This window comes from Misgurnus anguillicaudatus, chromosome 10 (genome assembly GCF_027580225.2).
Source record: "Misgurnus anguillicaudatus chromosome 10, ASM2758022v2, whole genome shotgun sequence".
Lineage (NCBI taxonomy): Eukaryota > Metazoa > Chordata > Actinopteri > Cypriniformes > Cobitidae > Misgurnus > Misgurnus anguillicaudatus.
In genome coordinates this window covers 3,935,747-3,957,500 of record NC_073346.2, presented here as the reverse complement: position 1 = coordinate 3,957,500, position 21,754 = coordinate 3,935,747, and the positions used below count along the sequence as shown (strand labels likewise).

Genomic DNA, 21,754 nt, shown 5'->3' with positions numbered 1-21,754 from the left:
GTGCCACATTCTTCTTACTGGCCCTGAATCGTCCCTGTTTTAGGTTGGTTTGGTGACGTGGCGAGTAAGTGGTCTTTTTCTTATCAAACTCCCCCAATGCCTGCCATAGGTTGATGATTTGATCAGACTCTTCTCCAGTTAAGGCCAGACGGTGTTCTCTAAGGTTGAACAAATACTCTGCCAAGTCCTGCACAGCTCCATAACCTTCAATATTATCGGGTCCAACACAATCCTAAAATGAAAGATCATTTAGCAACTTTTGAAAGCACCAATGAATACAAATATTCACATGAAAGCACAGCCAACATAACCCAGATTTTGTTTGCATACATGTATATGTACATTAAAAAAGAAACCGTGCCCTTACATCATGCAAAGGGTTCTCTTCAGATGTTGAAAGGTCAGTTTCTGTGGACCCTTGGTTACCTGGGGCTACATGAAAAAGGTAAATATTTAGTTTACATTTGTATTTATCTTTCAATATGACAAATATTCATTTAGAGTCATTTAGAGTTAGTGTGACAACAAACAACTCTCAATAAAAATACTTTGGTAAAACTCACAGCTATGTGCGCCAGGAGATAGTGCTGGCTGAGTGTGCAGTGAGCTGGAAACAGAAGATGTGACTGGTACTGGAGGGACCACAGACAGTGATGACGTAGAGCTGGTGACAGGAGATCTCACTGGTGACACATACAGTGATGACTTGGGTCTGGTTGCCGGAGGGGTTGAAGATGATGCTGCAGACACTGATGCTTGTGAAGCAGCAGAAGGTATCCGCTCTGTGTCAAAGGTGGGGACAGTGATGTCTTGAAACTCCTCAAGTTCATCATAAGTTTCCTCCACCTCTATAGCAACCTCAGTGGTCTCAGACTCTTCAATGGCCAACCTGTAGTCCTGCAGAACTTTACCAGTTTGCTGGTAAAGATACTCTACTCCGATAAGTTCACCTTTAAAATATTAAAACAATGACAATTAGATAATATACCAGAATATTATATTATTACTCTTTATTATAACACTGTTTGTGTGTTGGTTTTTGTGATTTACGAGGACATTTCATATGAATACACGCCACACTATGAGGACATTTTGTATTATGAGGACAGGGTCGGTGTCCTCATAATACGGGCAATGTAGAAGTGCTTCTAGGGGTAGGAGGAGCTTTAATTCTGATTTTCTCCGAAAGTCTTCATAAGTCACAATGACCGGACTTTGTGTATGACGTGTGTATCGAGACTGCGCCCCTGTAGGCCGGTCTGGTGTACTGCACCTCCTAATGAATATTCACGCGTGTGTATGAAATCGCCGCTTCCGATTGGCTGACAGCCAGAACGTCCTCATAATGTCGGGATTTGTCATAGCCGGATTGTGTTACTTACATCAAGGACGAAAACGATAAAAATATAGTTCTAAAATCGTTTTTAATTTAAAATGGCTGCAGTGTTCATACCACAATAACAGCACAGAGGAACAATATGATTGGAAACACTTTCAGATCGATTGAACTGATGCATGGATTACTAAAATCTGCCGAGAAGACCACATGTGAGGATAAATCATCGATTAAATCATCAAATAATCATCAAAGTTACAAGACTCCAGGTAAGATATATACAATGTTAAGCAAACAGCTGCTATTAAAGTTTTAAAACTGTTTTTACCACGTTAGCATTAGCAACCTTATGAAAATGAACGCTTAGGTTACTCACGTAACCCCGGCTCCCTGAAATAACGGGAACGAAGCATTGCGTCAGTTAGCTGACGCTATGGGGGGGGAAACTCCTGTTTACTCCGTGACTGAAGCCTATTGGTTAACGTCTGTACAAAGTACAGACCAATGACGTTTGAACCCGCGCGCGGGAAGTACACGTCCTTATAAAAGCGCGGTTCAAGCGTCAGGAGCTCATTATTATTCGACTGAAGCGCGCAGCCGAATACACTCGCTGCGTAGACGTTTGTAGCACGGCAAGTGACGCAATGCTTCGTTCCCGTTATTTCAGGGAACCGGGGTTACGTGAGTAACCTAAGCGTTCCCTTTCAATACGGTTCACTTCGCATTGCGTCAGTTAGCTGACGCTATGGGGGAACGTAATCCCATCACGCCGTGCATACACAACGTACAGAAGTGCCTTACCGGAGAGACACTGCGTGTGGCCCTATACCCGGCATATTCACAGCTTTAAGCAATGTGTAAGCACCATATAAAATGTTGACGCGCACACGGTGGGGTTTTAAACGCACCGGGGGCACATAACATAGCACAAGACGGCGAGATACCGAGCGCGCCGCGGGTGTGCGAGCTAAGTAAATTCAGAGTCACGTTGGTGAGCTCGCTGAGCGCACCGTGGTGTACACATAAAACGCATGAGCGTGCATGATTGAGCCGAGAGAACCTGCGCTCGTAGGGCAGGGACGTCTAAGCTGTACAATCTGACAACGTAGACGGCGAAGACCAGCCGGCCGTGTAGCAGATATCAAATAGATACCCCTGTAGACCAAGTCCATGAAAAAGCCAAACGCTCACAGAGTGGGCTCTATATAGGACATAGCTCATAGAGGGGCGTGAGCCAGTGCGATGGTTTCAACGATCCATCTAAATAACCACTGTAAGCAACAGACATACATAGTGAGTGATCTGCGAAGCTCACGAACGGCCGATCTGACTATAATATGCGGCAGAACGGTTCGTAGCGTGGGATTATACAAATACCACAATAGTGTGAACCCAGGTGCGCCCTCGAGCGCATCGGGATGCATATAGGTAGTATTATAGTGCACAGATCGGTGAGCTGTCCAAGCGCGCCGTAAATGTGTATTGACTATAAATTGCACGGGCACAGGTGAACACTTGAATACATCGTGAATGCATATAGATGAATCAGAGTGTTATAATGCACAGGCCGGCAAGATTCTCAAGCGCGCCGTCATGTGTTCTGATAATAAGTTGTGCGCACACGGGTGAACCCTTCAGTGCACCGTGAATGCGTATAGATAAATCAATGCACAGAACGCGCCGTGAATGTGTACAGATATGATTGATGAACGTACGGTGGGCACTCAACGCACCGTGAACGTACACAGATGAACAACAATGTATGTATGTGTCACAGCCGTGTATACAGATGAGCTTTTCCGAGCGCATCTTTAGTGTATACCGAAATGTTGTAGCGTGCATATGTGAGCTTCTCTAAGCGCACGGTGGACGCATATAATTAAAACCCATATCGTGCATACAGGTGAGCTTACGCGGCGCACCTTTAATGCAACAAACCTCACTAGTGCGCGAAGCAGGGATGTCGAAGCTGTAAACTGACAACGTGGACGGAGGGGACCAGCCGGCCGTGTCACAAATGTCAAATGAGAAACTTCTAAGACCATGCCCGAGGATCTAATCCATACATGGAGTAGACTTCATTGTCACGGGAGGTGATAACGTCAACGATCCATAAATAACCTGTATTGACAGGTGCGCTAGTGAGTGATCTGTGACGCCGATGAACAGCTGATCGTCTGATGTACGTCAGACGTATCTGTCATACAGGACCTTGGACAGTTCCAGAGCGCTGCGCCTCGGGCACCGTCCGCATCTGAGAAATGACAGACTTATGAATAAAGTGGATGGTCGGTCATAAAAGCATGGTTCGCTGTTATCACCGCCACATATATATATATACACGCAGGGGGAGAAAGCCGCCGTGCACGAGCCTCTGTAGTGAGGAGAAAGCTGTTCCACCTACAATTCGCGGGGGGAAGACTCTCGCTGTCACTAGACAGAATAGATCAGACTTTGCATAAGGACGCCTCGCGAAAGGGGTCCTAGCAGCTCGTGTCAACGTGTTATAAGGCACGTAATGTAGGTCGTGTCCCACGGATGCAATCTCTGCACGCCCATCGTAACGGGATAATATGTCTGCATCTTGGTAGTTAAGCACGAGATGCGTATCACTCTGATTGAACATAGCTTATAAAGCGATGCAATGAGTTTATAAAGGAGATGACTCGCCAGCTTGTACAGGGGGCGAGATCTCAGTCTGGTTCGGTAAATAATGAAACCACCGTAGTTTGCCCGACCGCATTATCACAATAACATGGTCGAGAGTGCTGCAGTGCTAAAATCATCCCCTTAATGGACCGTATGTACAGTACAAGGTGATTGATATGAGACAAACGGGCGTTCCACGCGCCGAAGGCTGATTGCCGTCGTAAAGCGTGTTCAACCCACAGCAGATGCTGGCGATCTCGTAATGGTAGCACTTCATGCAGCTGTGTGTAACTTAAGCATGAGCTTCCCGGCCGTCAGCTCGGGGCGGGACCTTTGCTTAGTCAAACTGAAGTGGACTTATGAACAGAATGCCACGATATTCAGTTTTCTGAGGCTCGTTAGAGGGGTACGTGAGCCCGTCTTAAACGAGATGCCGCGCGTCTGTCTGTGCACGCGCTTTGAGTTTTGAAACTTATTGTGGCGGGTAGCAAGCTCACTTCAGGTTGATATTACCCTTAATATCTCCGAGTATTGGAGCAGAGCGGAGGTGTGAGCGTCTTCGGATCCGCTGATATAAATCAGCTGTATGGCCGAAAAACGTCATTAACCGCTTGGCTGTAAGCCTTTGAGTAGCCGTCCGGAGAGGGCGTGATTCAAATGCTTGGAGCCATGGAGAGGTCTGAGGCTGCGTCTCTCTAGGAAGAGAGAATGACAGCCGTAAGACCGTGCTCGTTTGCGCCGTCAGCATCGTAGCGGAGAAACTGAGGTGGGCTGCGAGCGAATTTGGCAGAAGTGTTAGAGACACCGTACAGCCGTGGGGTGTCAATACACAGTATATGGCCAAACCGGGGTTTTTTCGGCAAGCGTCGATAGAATTATGGACAGCGGGCCGTGTGTGCGTATTACCGATTGCTTGTCAGTAAGGCGAGAAAGTGTTTAGAGACACCGTACAACCGTGGGGTGTCAATACACAGTATAGTAAGCACGGAAATTACTCTTTTTAGAGGAATTCAATACCGTTCGCCACTATAGTGAGGTCGCATAACCAACAGTATTACTCAGTATGTTTTGGATAAACAGCACACAGAAAACATTTCAGGGCAGTCCAGCCGAGGCGCGACTTAACCCCTCTTCAGACAGTTCTATGTCGACGCAGCTGTGCTGCGAAGACCAGAGCTCGGCCGTTCAGCTGCACGAGCCTCAGTAGTGACGGTGACCCGAACGGCTCACGGAGCAGAGCAGTATGTCTAGGTGGTTTAATGTCAGACTGAACCCATCGCAGAGAGGAAGTCTGCCGTGAGGCCCGCGGTTTTGCCGTTTATTAAAAAGGGCAGAAACCGGGTATATAAGAATGTACCAATATTCAGCGCACTGATATAGGACGGGACTGAATAATGTTTAATGTCAGACTGAACCCATCGCAGAGATGAAGTCTGCCGTGAGGCCCGCGGTTTGCCGTTTATTAAAAAGGGCAGAAAAACCGGGTATATAAGAATGTACCAATATTCAGCGCACTGATATAGGACGGGACTGAATAAAGGGAGGTATTCGGGCCTCAGTATGTTAAACAAATTCGTTCTGCCTCTGATTCCGTCTAAACCAGAGAGAAATGACCGGGCAGACTAGTAGTGAGCTTTCCGAAGTGAGATAGACTCAGGCCGGTTAAGCTCTATAATAAGTGTTTTAGCGCTCAGATAGAGGCGTGTCCGCCTTATCGAGCAGACGAATGAGATCGCGCCGCTCCAGGGGGGAGGGGCATGAAGCTCTGTATAGACGAATAGTGAGCCGGTTAGCTCTTATAATGAGTGTTCTTGATGCTCCAATAGCGGCGAATCCGCCCTATCGAGCAGACGAATGAGATCGCGCCGCTCCAGGAGGGGAGGGGCATGAAGCTCTGTAATTGTTGAACACTAGACAGCTGCATTTAGAGGCAGCGAGCCGTAAGACTGCGTGCTAACTACGCCGTTAAGAGATCTCACCACTGCGGGGAAAGGAGCGAGGGACTCCGCGAGCGTGGAGCATGAGTGGCTGTGCTATGACAGGAAACAGGGGCAGATGTTTTGCCGTGTTTGCTTGTCGTATGCATCTTTCTAGTTTTACGGTTCCCCCGCTTGTTCATCTCAACAAGAGAGGAACGGCAGAGGGGAGCAGCAACACAGACAGAACAGCCATGCGTCATATAAACGGTATCACCCGATGCACTCGGGGGATTCATGTGTCAGAGATTTCGCCACTGAATGTGAGAGGAGCGAAGGGACTCTGTAAGCATGAACGGTTGCGATGTGACAGAACACAGGGGGGGTTAGTCCGTGTGTGCAGGTCTATGCATCCATCTAGTCTCATGGCTCGCCGTGTGTTCATCCCGGGGAGAGAGGAACAGCAGGGGGAGCACGAAACATGGATAAGACAACCGAAGCATATAAGCGCGGTCCCGGCGTGGGAGGTGCCAGACCGGTGACGCGCTCGGGGAAATTCATAGCAGGGAGGCTCACTCAAGCCGCTGTGCTGGACGCTATTACAACAGCGCCTGCTCTTTTAGCTTACAGCTTTATATTAAAAATATTGATCTTACCGGGCGGCCGCAGGGGAGACCTCGTCAGGCATGTGTCCGCTGCACAGGGCTCGTACCACGGCAAGCGAAGGCTATCTTCGGTTCTCGGCCGGAAAGCGGCAGGGGAAGACGCTAGACCTGGATTCTGCTGTCTTCGGTTCTCAGCCGGAAAGGGCAGGGAAGACGCTAGGCCTGGACTCCGCTGCAGGGCTTTTGTCGACGGCGAGGTAAGGCTTCTTGTTCTTCGGAGCAGCGAGAGGTTCGCGCTGAAGGAGAAATTAATGAGCTCCTGACGCTTGAACCGCGCTTTTATAAGGACGTGTACTTCCCGCGCGCGGGTTCAAACGTCATTGGTCTGTACTTTGTACAGACGTTAACCAATAGGCTTCAGTCACGGAGTAAACAGGAGTTTCCCCCCCCATAGCGTCAGCTAACTGACGCAATGCGAAGTGAACCGTATTGAAAGGGAACCGTGGTTTTACTAGAGTAAAGTGTAACTTAGTAACTATGTCCTTTTTGGCAGATTATCATTTGTGAAACCACAGTTTTACATAGCATGGTTAAATTATGGTTACTCTAGCAAAACTATGGTTGTGGTTACATGGTAAAACTGTAACTGTAACTACGTTTGTTGTAATGTGTCATTTATTTGTCATTCCCCTGAGGAAAGTAAACCATGCTTTTATAGTAAAAGAAGACCATAGTAAATCTGGGGTTTCTATAGTTTTACTTTTATTTAAAAAATAGGGTAACTACTTAAACTATGGTTCATTTCATAAGGTTTGATTTTCTCATCATATAGTTGTATTAAGTAATTAAACCTTATCCCTCTTATAAATGTACTCATTTTATTCCCATCAAGATTTTTAGAATAGATGGATAGTGATAAAATGTTTTCTTTACATTATCTCACATACAGTTGTGTTTACAATACATCTATATTTGGTAATTTAATAAAAATAAGAGGAATAATAAAAATTGAAGTTTGTTTTTCATTTAATGCTAACTTGAACAAGTTATTTTAGATGACAGTGGTTTACATATAGTCCCCAACACAATAATTTTACAAAAATCATCAAGTACATGAAGCTTCTTCTTAATACTGCTTGATGTTACCTGAATGATTAATGACTGTTTTAATGTTTTGTGATAGTTGTTCATAGTTGTCTCTTCCTTCAGGTCTTGCAAATAATTTTGTTCCTTTTCAAGAACGGTCTCTTGATATTGCGTCAGAAGCTATGGGAGCTTCTTCCACTTTCCTTTTCTCTGAAGCTTTATTGAACAATGCCAGTGTACTGACCGATGCCGACCATAACGCTGTGTAGAAGTGCCTTCCACTACTATATAACCTGTCTATGTGGTAAATTCATAGATTATTTATATCCACATTGTGATGCTGAATCATCACCAGAGAGAATCGCACGCATTACGGACAGAAAGCCCATGACCCTTGCATGCATGCCGGTAATTTACATGGATAGCTCCTCGCTTCATTCCTTGCCCCCCGTGCAGCGATCCGTCTTAACCCTTGTGTGGTGTTCATATTTTTGTTACTTAGACGATGTTTGTGGGTCTAGTGGACCCAGAGCATTATTAGTATCTTAAACCAATGCAGTCATACAAATTCATGTTATATTGTTTACAGATGTTTACTTTAGCCTTATTGCAAGTAACATAGACAGAATTTATGGTTAATATTTGTCATTTACCACTGGTAGAGGACTATTAATGAACTAAAGTGCCATTCGTTTTTGTGGTAATATGAAATAAAAGAAGAAAATTCTATTCTGATCCAGATATTGGGGGGAAAACATGTTTATCTTAAATAAGTATAAATAAAACAAAGTTTTTCATCACAGTTGATGTGTAATTCTTTGAACTTTTTGAAATTGTACACATTTGTGTCAGTCTACACAGCACAGGCCCCAACTGAACAGATGCCGTATCATAACACATCATCCACAATGAACACATAACCTGTTCATGCCAGCCAACACAACACATAAGAAGCACATTTTTACTGTGTAGTTGTGTTGCTTATGCATTTCTTGCATTTTATACACACATATTGTGTACATCTTATGTCCACACACATTGCAGTACAATGTGTTGCTATTGGCCACATCTTAGAATGTTGAAAATACATGGATAATATTTTACTTTCTTTATTATTTACTCTCTCTCACACACTCTCATGCTCACACACATCTTTGTGGGACATTTGGTCCCCACAACGTGATAAATACCAGTTACACACACCATAGGTTTTGTGGTAAACCCATGGTTTTACAAATGGCAATCAATATACCAAATAACCACGATTACTACTCTTTTACTACAGTAAAAGTATGGATTTTTTTGTAAGGGAGATAATGGTAAAATGTAGAATGGTTCCTGTTAGACAAAAGGTAAAGTGTTTTGGACAGTGGGTACAGACAAGTGTTCATGCACGATATATAACATGTTGTATCCTTGCGGCATTACAGCAAGAGCAAAATGACAAAACTCTGACATGCATCCATCACATATCGTCCCCTTGGAATTATAAGGTTCTATCTGCGTTCTGAGCAGTTTTGAGATATTGAGCTTCAAAGTTTTTGCATTACATATAGGAAAACTTACATGGGGAAGAAGTTTCTTTCAAACATGAAAATAACAGGGACCCTAAATGCATTCTAAATATACAATATCAAAATCCTATCAAATTTCTAAATGTGGATTTTTGGAAGGGGTCAAATGCAGATAGAACCTTCTAATTCTAAAACAACACTTTTTGCTAAGAATTATAAGGTTCTATCTGCAAAAACATTATTTAAACATTAAATATAAAATTAATGTTGTAACAATTTTTCAACATGTGTTAGAAAGTAACATTTTAATCCTTTCTATGACATTTAATATTTTTATTTTTAGCACTTTTATCTCTAAAAGTGTGATTTTACATTGCTCTTTTACAACATTGCTTCTTCCCTCTTCTGCCTCAGTTTCTCTACCATCCTCCTGGATATGTCGGGTTCATTACAAAATAGACAATTTTGTTTTAGCATGTAATACCATTCCCTACTGAAAAATCCAGCTAAGACCAGCATAAGCTGGTGAGCTGGTTTGAGCTGGTCTCAAAACTTGGTTTTAGCAGGTCTCCCAGCTTGGTTTTAGCAGGTTTGCTGGTGTAGTAAGCTGGTCTAGCTGTGTTTTGGTCACTTTTTAAGCTGGTCTAGCTGGACTTAGCTACTACCACCTTAAACCAGCTAAAACCAGCTACCAGCTTATGCTGGTCTTTGCTGGATTTTTCAGTAGGATTGAGCAGCTACAGGCTACAATCATTCTGAAATCATTTTAATACTGAGGTAACTGCTTTAACAATCTTTCACATGTTTACATTTTGACATAACAATCATAACTTAGTGTAAACACACTTTTTTGGGGTAGGATAGGTTAGTTCGTTTTTTCTGTATTTTTTATCTTAGTGCTTGCCTCTTAATATCAGGAACTAAGAAGCTAGCACTGCTGGCTTGTGTGGTGTCTAACTATGAAAACAATCTACTCAGCAAGACCTAAAAAAAGACTGCCCCTACTGAAAAATCCAAAGACCAGCATAAGCTGGTAGCTGGGTTTAGCTGGTTTAAGGTAGCAGTAGCTGGTGTAAGCTGGTCCAACCAGCCTGGCAAAGCTGGTCAAGCTGCTGGGTCAGCTGGTCTTCCAGCATGACCAGATAAGTCCAGCTAGACCAACTTAAAAAGTGACCAAAACACAGCTAGACCAGCTTAAAAAGTGACCAAAACACAGCTAGACCAACTTAAAAAGTGACCAAAACACAGCTAGACCAGCTTAAAAAGTTACCAAAACACAGCTAGACCCGCTTAAAAAGTGACCAAAACACAGCTAGACCAGCTTAAAAAGTGACCAAAACACAGCTAGACCCGCTTAAAAAGTGACCAAAACACAGCTAGACCAGCTTAAAAAGTGGACAAAACACAGCTAGTCCAGCTTAAAAACTGACCAAAACACAGCTAGACCAGCTTGCTATACCAGCAATACCAGCAAAAACCAAGCTGGGAGACCAGCTAAAACCATCTGACCAGCTTAAGCTGGATTTTACAGTAGGGTGAACTTGCCTAAAATTCGGCTGTTGATCTTAAGGTTTCTTAAAAACTTTGCGTTGCGTGCCATAATCCTCACAGATATTGTGTGTCTGTGATTTTTCCTGTCGTCAAGGACAAAGCCGGCAACACCACATATAGGAACAGTTTCCCGGACAGGGATTAGACTAGTCCTAGAATAAAATAAATGTAAGAGCTGTCCAAACTGAAAACAACTTGCAGTGACATATCTTAAAATACATCAGTGCCCTTTGTTTAGCCTCAAAATGCACACAAGTAATACTTTTAGTAAGGCATGTTTGGTAAATATTTTCTAATGAAACTAAGTTCTAGTTCTGGCTTAAGCTAATCCCTGTCTGAGAAACCACCACATAAAGTTGATCCTGATTGGTCCCCTTCTGTGCATTCGAAGTGCTGATTAGCTCACGCAGATAGAACCTTATAGAGCCAACTTAGAGTTCGATTTTGTAGATAGAACCTTTTTGTTTTTTTAATAAAACGTCCCAAAATGTACAAAACTTAAAATAAAACATCACATAATGTAAATAAGTTGTCACAGAGTAAGAATATGTGAATAACTCAATTTTGACAAAAATGTTAGATAGAACCTTATAATTCCAAGGGGACGATATGTACAGACATATATACAAACACCCTCATGCACTCACAGGAGTCCCAGATAGAAGAAAAACAAAGTGAAGTTACATAGAACATTCATTTTTTACACTTTTATTAACCCCCGGGTCCAGTGGACCCGAACACCACATATGTAATATAAATGTGTAGGGGGGGTACACAGTGTACAGTAATTATGAATTTGTTTATTTTTATGTTCTTCATAGAAAATGAGCCAAGGCCAGTGAATCTGAGGTTGAAACAACAATTCATTGCATAATTTTTCTTTCAGTAAACATTAAAAACGGGTCCCACAGACCCGAACACCACACAAGGGTTAACACAGCGCACAGCTCTCAGCCCTGTTCTTGATTGTGACCACAACACACTGCAGAGAGAGCCACGTGTATAAGCCTCCCTTTCCCACCAACCCGCCACAGTGTGCACAATTCATAGACAGATCCACACAATGAAGTAATGCCTCCATAGGTTTCGGTTTTGTAAGATCACAGCTTAATTCAGCCGCTCCCCATACATGAAAAGACCCCCATCCTGGCGTCTGCCTGGTAACATAATTCAATTCGTTCACTGCTCAGACATGAACAGCCCCAGTTTCTTTGGGGCCTGTCATGTTCAGCGCACGGCATCCTCTCGTACACAGCATACCAACGTCCCCATAAGTTCAGCCAAGTTTAACCTCACAGGCCTGTAAAAAACAGCAGATTCCCCGAAAACAAACATATGTAACTGCCACCCTTTGTGCGCGTAGCGAGCTGTAACAAGTGTTTCAGTGTTAAAAGCAGGGTATCTGATTTGATCTAGAATTTTTTTTAGTTATGCTGGTTAAAAGTCTCCTCACATCCTGATAGCAATCACTATGTTAAAGTGTTTGAATCTATTTTATAAATATGTTATCTGTGAAAGGTGTAGGACCAAAACATTCAACAAATCATTGAACTCGGACCGAATGCAATAATTGGACGCATGTAATTTTTGCTCCTCTTTTGTGAACGTGTTTTGCATGCCACTGCGTTCACGCAGACATCATACTGTACATCATCAGCGAGTTCATGTCTCCTCTGTAAACAGAGTCAAACCATGACAAAAAATGTCTGGATCAGCAAAGAGCAAAAACCTGAATTAACATCGGTTAACTTTACTGCTTTAACATGAGATAGAAACAGCGCAAAGGGTCTGAATTTGTATGTTTCAATATTAAAAGCAAACTACTAAATCTACACAACCGAAAAAGTGCTTACCCGGCAGTGTTTACCCCTTAAACGTATGCCGAGTTCAGAGTTCAGACTGCACGATTTTAGCCCTGATCTTGACTCGCCGACAGGTTTTGAGAAATTGCAGACAAAATGCGTGAAATCACATGCAAATCGATGCTCGTGCACGCGAGTGACAATGACACAGTGTAAATTATCAAAGACGTGATCTGAGAGAATCGCAGACACCTGTGAGATATTTGGCATGCTAAATATCTGGACCTGTCGGCGATTCAAAATCATGCCATGTGAAATGTGTTTTGACTGAAAAAACATCGCCAATGACCTACAGCCAATGAGAGAGCAACATACAGGACAGCTGGAAGTTCCCCAGGTCACGCTACCCCAGATAGTCGCGCAAAGTGAAAACATCTGTGACCCGACTAGTTTGAAAATCATGCAGTCTGAACTCTGCGTTACCGCTTCGGGTATTCTTATATCCTAGTACTCAGAGCGGCCTACCGCTTCTATTCGACGCAGACCACCCCATCTGCCACGGTCCTTTCACATTATCATTGCAGTGCACAATACTGAGTCAAGACATTGCGAATGTGCAATGAACACATGCCTAATGAGAGAGCACTGTACACTGTGTGCTTTATGCTGGGATCTATTTAGCCCAGCACACGTTCTCAGGTTGCAGTGCTATTCCATCTAAGCCTGTGTGTGGACATAGAAAGACAGTCTGCACGCCAGCTTCAGAGAAAATGGAAGTGGGAGGAGCTCTCATAGCATCAGCTTCTGACACAATAGGGCTTTTCAAACTGGAAAAAGTTAACCCCGTGTTATTCTAAACCCAGGTTTAACAGAATCCTGGGTTATCTGTTTCACGGTCCACATTGTTCATACTTAACCAGAGGTTATGAGATAACCCTGGGTATTCATAAGCTGACGTTTCACACTGTGCATCCCTAAACCCTGTGTTTTCATTTGTGGTGTGAACCGTCATGACTGGATAAAAGCGATTTCAAACTTGACTGAATTAAAATAACCGCTTGTCTCGCACTTTCATATCAGTGATAGAAGAGGTAGCAAAGTTAATCTCTCTTGGTTGTTTTAAGTGTCCTGGGATTTCATTTTTACATCAATTTAAAGATCAAGAATAGCACCATACTTTCAAAGTCAGGTGTATGTCAAATATTGGACAGGGTGAACAGTGTAAAGTTATTTTGTTTAGAGTTTTTATTCATTTGGTTGTTTAGTTATAGCTTAGTTGTGGTCTTTAGAAACTACATGTTTTTTTCAGACAAAAAAAAATTGACACCAATTATAATTATCATTTCAACCTTCACCTATGGCTTTGCCTTTTTGATCATCAGTGCATTTTTAAATCTTTTTTAATGTGTGGGAGCCTCAGTTTTTAGTATGAAAAAATGATTTTAAACATTTTACTGTCACTGTTGGCAAGATGTCAAATATATAGAAGTTGCTGGAAAGGCAAATTCACCATACATCAGTTTAAGAACCACTGATCTAGGTAACATCACAGAGTACTAAGAATCATGTGTATTTAAACTTTGGTCTTGGACTAAGCCTAAATGTAAACATCTGCTCTGTGAAATAACTTATTGCACAAGTATTATCAATTACACAAGAAAAAAGAATATGTTGTTCATCATTAAAGCTTGCTTCACTTTTCACAGGTAACTTCTAAGATGAAAAACAGAGGTTTTGCTCAACTGTCCAGCAGATGATAGAACAAAGAAGGTATTTGCCAGTGAAGTGTTTGTTTGTATCCTGGAAAGATAATGACCAAGGTAATGGGAACTCTGCTTTTGGAGAACCACTGTCCTGCACAGTTTAGGTCCTACCCAGATAAACACTGCTGCTATAGTTCATTTTCAAGAGTTTGGCTATTCATTAGCAATACCACGTAAAACAAAATATCATAAACTGACTAATTTCACTGCACTGTGATTGCCATTCAATTCTGTCACCATACTATGTCTGATAGTTAAACACTGTCACCGCACTGTGCTGCTACATAAACACTCTCACTGCACTGTCACTACAAGGTTATTGTGTGACAAGATTACAAGGTTAAGGTTACTGTGACTAACTCTGACTTCTACACTGTGTGCAGAACTATTAGGCAAGTTGTATGTTTGAGGATTACTTTTGTTATTGTACAACTACAGTGCTCTTGGTCAATTCAAAATCTTAACAAACCCTCAAACCTGAACATTTAAGTAGTAAAAGTGAAATTTTGGATTTCTTAAGAGAATATTTCTATGTACATCATTATACGGCTGGTGTGCAGAATTATTAGGCAACTAAATGAAAAACAAAGATTTTACCATCTCACTTGGTTTTTTTCACCTGTTAAAGTGAGAATAATAAACAAACTCTACATTTACAAATAAACATGTAATAAAAAAAATAAAATAAAAAATATATAAACTCAGTAACCAATATAGCCACCCTTCTTTTCGATAACAGTCACAAGCCTTCCATTCACGGATTCAGTCAGTTTCTTGATCTGGTCTGAACCAAAATTTTGTGCAGACGCAACCACAGCCCCCCAGACACTGTTCAGAGAGGTGTACGGTTTACCTTCACTGTAAATGTCCTGCTTAAGAAGGCCTCAAAGGTTCTCATTAGGGTTTAAGTCAGGTGAAGAAGGGGGCCATGGCATTAGTTTTTCACCTTTAAGGCCTTTACTGCCCAGCCATTTAGTGGAGTACTTTGATGCATGTGATGGAGCGTTGTCTTGCAAAATAATCAGTCTTCTTGAAAGATGCAAACCTTTTCCTGTACCACTGCTTGAAGAAAGTGTCTTATACAATACAGGCAGGCAGGCACAGACAGGTATTATTAAACATGAGTTAGTTGGACCTTTTTGGGTTGAAAATGGAAATTAAAAAAAACTCTCAGACTTACTGACAATTTTTAGAAGACACTTTCTTCAAGCAGTGGTACAGGAAAAAGTCTGCATCTCTCAAGTTTGCATCTTTTTTATGCAAGACAACGCTCCATCACATACATCAAAGTACTCAACTGCATGGCTGGCCAGTAAAGGCCTTAAAGATGAAATACTAATGCCATGCCCCCCTTCTTTACCTGACCTAAACCCTATTGAGACTTTTGGACCCCTTCTCCCCTCTCTGAACAGTGTCTGGGAGGCTGTGGTTGCGTCTGCACAAAATGTTGGTTCAGACCAGATCAAGAAACTGACTGAATCCGTGAATGGAAGGCTTGTGACTGTTATCGAAAAGAAGGGTGGCTATATTGATCACTGAGTTTATGTATTTTTTTATTTTACATTTTTTTATTGCATTTTTATTTGTAAATGTAGAGTTTGTTTGTGGTTCTCGCTTTAACAGGTGAAAGAAAAAGACAAGTGGGATGGTGGAATCTTTGTTTTTCATTTGGTTGCCTGGTAATTCTGCACACTAATAGTTGTCTAATAATCATGTACATAGAAATATTCTCTTAAGAAAGCCAAAATTTCACTTTTACTACTTAAATGTTCAGGTTTGAGAGTTTGTTAACATTTTGAATTGACCAAGAGCACTGTAGTTGTGCAGTGGCAGAATGTGGTCCTCAAAAATGCAACTTGCCTAATAATTCTGCACACTGTGTAGTTAAACACTGTCACCTTACTGTGTCTGATAGTTGAACACCGTCACCGTACTGTGTCTGATAGTTAAACACTGTCATCACACTGTGACTGCTAATTAAACACTGTCACTAACTGTGACTGTGAGTAAAACACTTTGACTGCAATATGTCTGCTAGTTAAACTCTGTCACCACACTGTGACTGCTAATTAAACACTGCCACTTACTGTGACTGCTAGTAAAACACTTTAACTGCAATATGTCTGCTAGTTAAACAATCTCACCGCACTGTGACTGCTAATAAAACACTGTCATTAACTATGACTTCTAGTTAAACACTGTCACTATACTGTGACTTGTAGTTAAACACTGTCACCATACTGTGACTTCTAGTTAAACACTGTCCCGCACAGTGACTACCAGGAAAAGATTGTAACTAACTGTGTCTGCTAGTTAAACACTGTCACCGCACTGTGACTGCTAGTTAAACACTTTCACTAACTGTGACTGCTAGTAAAACACTTTGACTGCAATATGTCTTCTAGTTAAACACTGTCACCGCACTGTGACTGCTAATAAAACACTGTCATTAACTATGACCTCTAGTTAAACACTGTCACCATACTTTGACTTCTAGTTAAACACTGTCACCATACTGTGTCTGCTAGTTTAACATTGTCACCACACTAGTCTGTGACTGCTAATAAAACACTGTCACTAACTGTGACTTCTAGTTAAACACTGTCACCATACTGTGTCTGCTAGTTAAACACTGTCCCGCACAGTGACTACTAGGAAAAGATTGTAACTAACTGTGACTACTAGTTAAACACTGTCACCACCCTACTGAAAAATCCAGCTAAGACCAGCATTAGCTGGTTTTGCCTGGTTTAAGGTGGTTTACACTGGTCCTCCCAGCCTGACAAAGCTGGTCATGCTGGTGGGCCAGCTGGTCTTCCAGCCTGACGAGCTAAGTCCAGCTAGACCAGCTTAAAAAGTGACCAAAACACAGCTAGACCAGCTTGCTACACCAGCAAAACCAGCTAAAACCAAACTGGAGACCAGCTAAAACCAGCTCACCAGCTTATGCTGGTCTTAGCTGGATTTTTCAGTATGGCATACTGTGTCTGCTAGTTAAACACTGTCACCATACTGTGTCTGCTAGTTTAACACTGTCACCACATTGTGACTGCTAATAAAACACTGTCACTAACTGTGACTTCTAGTTAAACACTGTCACCACACTGTGTCTGCTAATTAAACACTTTCACTGCACTGTGTCTTGCTAGTTAAACACTGTCACCACACTGTGTCTGCTAGTTGAACACTGTCACCACACTGTGACTGCTAATTAAACACTTTCACTGCACTGTCTTGCTAGTTAAAGACTGTCACCACACTGCGTCTGCTAGTTGAACACTGTCACCACACTGCGTCTGCTAGTTGAACACTGTCACCACACTGCGTCTGCTAGTTGAACACTGTCACCACACTGCGTCTGCTAGTTGAACACTGTCACCACACTGCGTCTGCTAGTTGAACACTGTCACCACACTGCGTCTTCTAGTTGAACACTGTCACCACACTGCGTCTGCTAGTTGAACACTGTACCCACACTGCGTATGCTAGTTGAACACTGTCACCACACTGCGTCTGCTAGTTGAACACTGTCACCACACTGCGTCTGCTAGTTGAACACTGTCACCACACTGTGACTGCAAATTAAACACTTTCACTGCACTGTCTTGCTAGTTAAAGACTGTCACCACACTGTGTCTGCTAGTTGAACACTGTCACCACACTGCGTCTGCTAGTTGAACACTGTCACCACACTGCGTCTGCTAGTTGAACACTGTCACCACACTGCGTCTGCTAGTTGAACACTGTCACCACACTGCGTCTGCTAGTTGAACACTGTCACCACACTGCGTCTGCTAGTTGAACACTGTCACCACACTGCGTCTGCTAGTTGAACACTGTCACCACACTGCGTCTGCTAGTTGAACACTGTCACCACACTGCGTCTGCTAGTTGAACACTGTCACCACACTGCGTCTGCTAGTTGAACACTGTCACCACACTGCGTCTGCTAGTTGAACACTGTCACCACACTGCGTCTGCTAGTTGAACACTGTCACCACACTGCGTCTGCTAGTTGAACACTCACTATATTGTAACTGCAGTGCTGACTTAACACTGGCAGGCTAAAGTTCAATGTTCAGTTCAGTGTGTCTCTAACTACACTCAGAATGGACCATGGTTTTGTGTTTGTACGTCCTCGTAATTACTGATGGTGTATTACTGTACACTCTGGGGGATGGGCAGCAGTTTAGTGTTTCTCCAACTACACTCAGAATGGCCCATGGTTTTGTGTTTGTACGTCCTCGTAATTACTGATGGTGTATTACTGTACACTTGGGGGATGGGCAGCAGTTCAGTGTTTCTCTAACTACACTCAGAATGGACCATGGTTTTGTGTTTGTACGTCCTCGTATTTACTGATGGTGTCTTACTGTATACTCTGGGAGATGGGCAGCAGTTTAGTGTTTCTCTAACTACATTCAGAATGGACCATGGTTTTATGTTCTTACATTCTCATAATTACTGATGGTGTATTACTGTACATTCTGGGGGATGGGCAGCAGTTCAGTGTTTCTCTAACTACACTCAGAATGGACCATGGTTTTGTGTTTGTACGTCCTTGTATTTACTGATGGTGTCTTACTGTATACTCTGGGGGATGGGCAGCAGTTTAGTGTTTCTCTAACTACATTCAGAATGGACCATGGTTTTATGTTCTTACATTCTCATAATTACTGATTGTGTCTTACTTTACACCGTTGGGGATGGGCAGCAGTTTAGTGTTCCTCTAACTACACTCAGAATGGACCATGGTTTTGTGTTTGTACGTCCTCGTAATTACTGATGGTTTATTACTGTACACTCTGGGGGATGGGCAGCAGTTCAGTGTTTCTCTAACTATACTCAGAATAAACCATGGTTTTGTGTTTGTACGTCCTCGTAATTACTGATGGTGTATTTCTGTACACCCTGGGGGATGGGCAGCAGTTTAGTGTTTCTCTAACTACACTCAAAATGGACCATGGTTTTGTGTTTGTACGTCCTCGTAATTACTGATGGTTTATTACTGTACACTCTGGGGGATGGGCAGCAGTTCAGTGTTTCTCTAACTATACTCAGAATAAACCATGGTTTTGTGTTTGTACGTCCTCGTAATTACTGATGGTGTATTACTGTACACTCTGGGGGATGGGCAGCAGTTCAGTGTTTCTCTAACTACACTCAGAATGGACCATGGTTTTGTGTTTGTACGTCCTCGTAATTACTGATGGTGTATTACTGTACACTCTGGGGGATGGGCAGCAGTTCAGTGTTTCTCTAACTACACTCAGAATGGACCATGGTTTTGTGTTTGTACGTCCTCGTAATTACTGATGGTGTATTACTGTACACTCTGGGGGATGGGCAGCAGTTCAGTGTTTCTCTAACTACACTCAGAATGGCCCATGGTTTTGTGTTTGTACGTCCTCGTAATTAATGTGGTGTATTACTGTACACTCTGGGGGATGGGCAGCAGTTTAGTGTTTCTCTAACTACACTCTGAATAGATCATGGTTTTGTGTTTGTACGTCCTCGTATTTACTGATGGTGTCTTACTGTATACTCTGGGGGATGGGTAGCAGTACACTTAGAATAGATCATGGTTTTGTGTTTGTACGTCCTCGTAATTACTGATGGTGTATTACTGTACACTTGGGGGATGGGCAGCAGTTTAGTGTTTCTCTAACTACACTCAGAATGGACCATGGTTTTGTGTTTGTACGTCCTCGTAATTACTGATGGTGTATTACTGTACACTTGGGGGATGGGCAGCAGTTTAGTGTTTCTCTAACTACACTCAGAATGGACCATGGTTTTGTGTTTGTACGTCCTCGTAATTACTGATGGTGTATTACTGTACACTCTGGGGGATGGGCAGCAGTTCAGTGTTTCTCTAACTACACTCAGAATGGACCATGGTTTTGTGTTTGTACGTCCTCGTAATTACTGATGGTGTATTACTGTACACTCTGGGGGATGGGCAGCAGTTCAGTGTTTCTCTAACTATACTCAGAATGGACCATGGTTTTGTGTTTGTACGTCCTCGTAATTACTGATGGTGTATTACTGTACACTCTGGGGGATGGGCAGCAGTTTAGTGTTTCTCTAACTACACTCAGAATGGACCATGGTTTTGTGTTTGTACGTCCTCGTAATTACTGCTGGTGTATTACTGTACACTCTGGGGGATGGGCAGCAGTTTAGTGTTTCTCTAACTACACTCAGAATAGATCATGGTTTTGTGTTTGTACGTCCTCGTATTTACTGATGGTGTCTTACTGTATACTCTGGGGGATGGGTAGCAGTACACTTAGAATAGATCATGGTTTTGTGTTTGTACGTCCTCGTAATCACTGATGGTGTATTACTGTACGCTTGGGGGATGGGCAGCAGTTCAGTGTTTCTCTAACTACACTCAGAATGGACCATGGTTTTGTGTTTGTACGTCCTCGTAATTAATGTGGTGTATTACTGTACACTCTGGGGGATGGGCAGCAGTTTAGTGTTTCTCTAACTACACTTAGAATAGATCATGGTTTTGTGTTTGTACGTCCTCGTAATTACTGATGGTGTATTACTGTACACTTGGGGGATGGGCAGCAGTTTAGTGTTTCTCTAACTACACTCAGAATGGACCATGGTTTTGTGTTTGTACGTCCTCGTAATTACTGATGGTGTATTACTGTACACTTGGGGGATGGGCAGCAGTTCAGTGTTTTTCTAACTACACTCAGAATGGACCATGGTTTTGTGTTTGTACGTCTTCGTAATTACTGATGGTGTATTACTGTACACTCTGGGGGATGGGCAGCAGTTTAGTGTTTCTCTAACTACACTCAAAATGGATCATGGTTTTGTGTTTGTACGTCCTCGTAATTACTGATGGTGTATTACTGTACACTTGGGGGATGGGCAGCAGTTTAGTGTTTCTCTAACTACACTCCGAATGGACTATGTTTTTGTGTTTGTACGTCCTCGTATATACTGATGGTGTCTTACTGTATACTCTGGGGGATGGGTAGCAGTACACTTAGAATAGATCATGGTTTTGTGTTTGTATGTCCTCGTAATTACTGATGGTGTCTTACTGTACACTCTGGGGGATGGGTAGCAGTACACTCAGAATGGACCATGGTTTTGTGTTTGTACGTCCTCGTAATTACTCATGGTGTCTTACTGTACACTCTGGGGGATGGGCAGCAGTTCAGTGTTTCTCTAACTAGACTCAGAATAGACCGTGTTTTTGTGTTTGTATGTCCTCGTAATTACTGATGGTGCATTACTGTACACTCTGGGGGATGGGCAGCAGTTCAGTGTTTCTCTAACTACACTCAGAATGGACCATGGTTTTGTGTTTGAACGTCCTCGTAATTACTGATGGTGTCTTACTGTACACGCTGGGGGATGGGTAGCAGGACACTCGGAATGGACCATGGTTTTTTGTTTGTAATTCTTTGTATGCAACAACTTTGTAATGTTTTATTGTTTAAATGTTATTTGATACATACAGAGTGAATTACATCCATATGTTTAATATATACCCTGGCTGC

The 21,754-nt window shown here is 42.6% G+C and overlaps 1 protein-coding gene across 1 annotated transcript in view; it reads right to left on the bottom strand.

Annotated features, from left to right (window-relative positions):
- LOC129445288 (uncharacterized) overlaps nt 1-1,063 on the bottom strand; it is a 4,052-nt gene extending 2,989 nt beyond the window's left edge. The window contains exons 1-4 of the mRNA XM_073872682.1: nt 1,051-1,063; nt 564-950; nt 368-432; nt 1-232 (exon numbers count right to left, since the gene is read on the bottom strand). The exon at nt 1-232 is cut by the window's left edge and continues 22 nt beyond it. Of these exons, the coding sequence (XP_073728783.1) occupies nt 1-232; nt 368-432; nt 564-950; nt 1,051-1,063 (697 nt within the window). The remainder of the gene's footprint in view (nt 233-367; nt 433-563; nt 951-1,050) is intronic.
- Nucleotides 1,064-21,754: the final 20,691 nt, after the last annotated feature.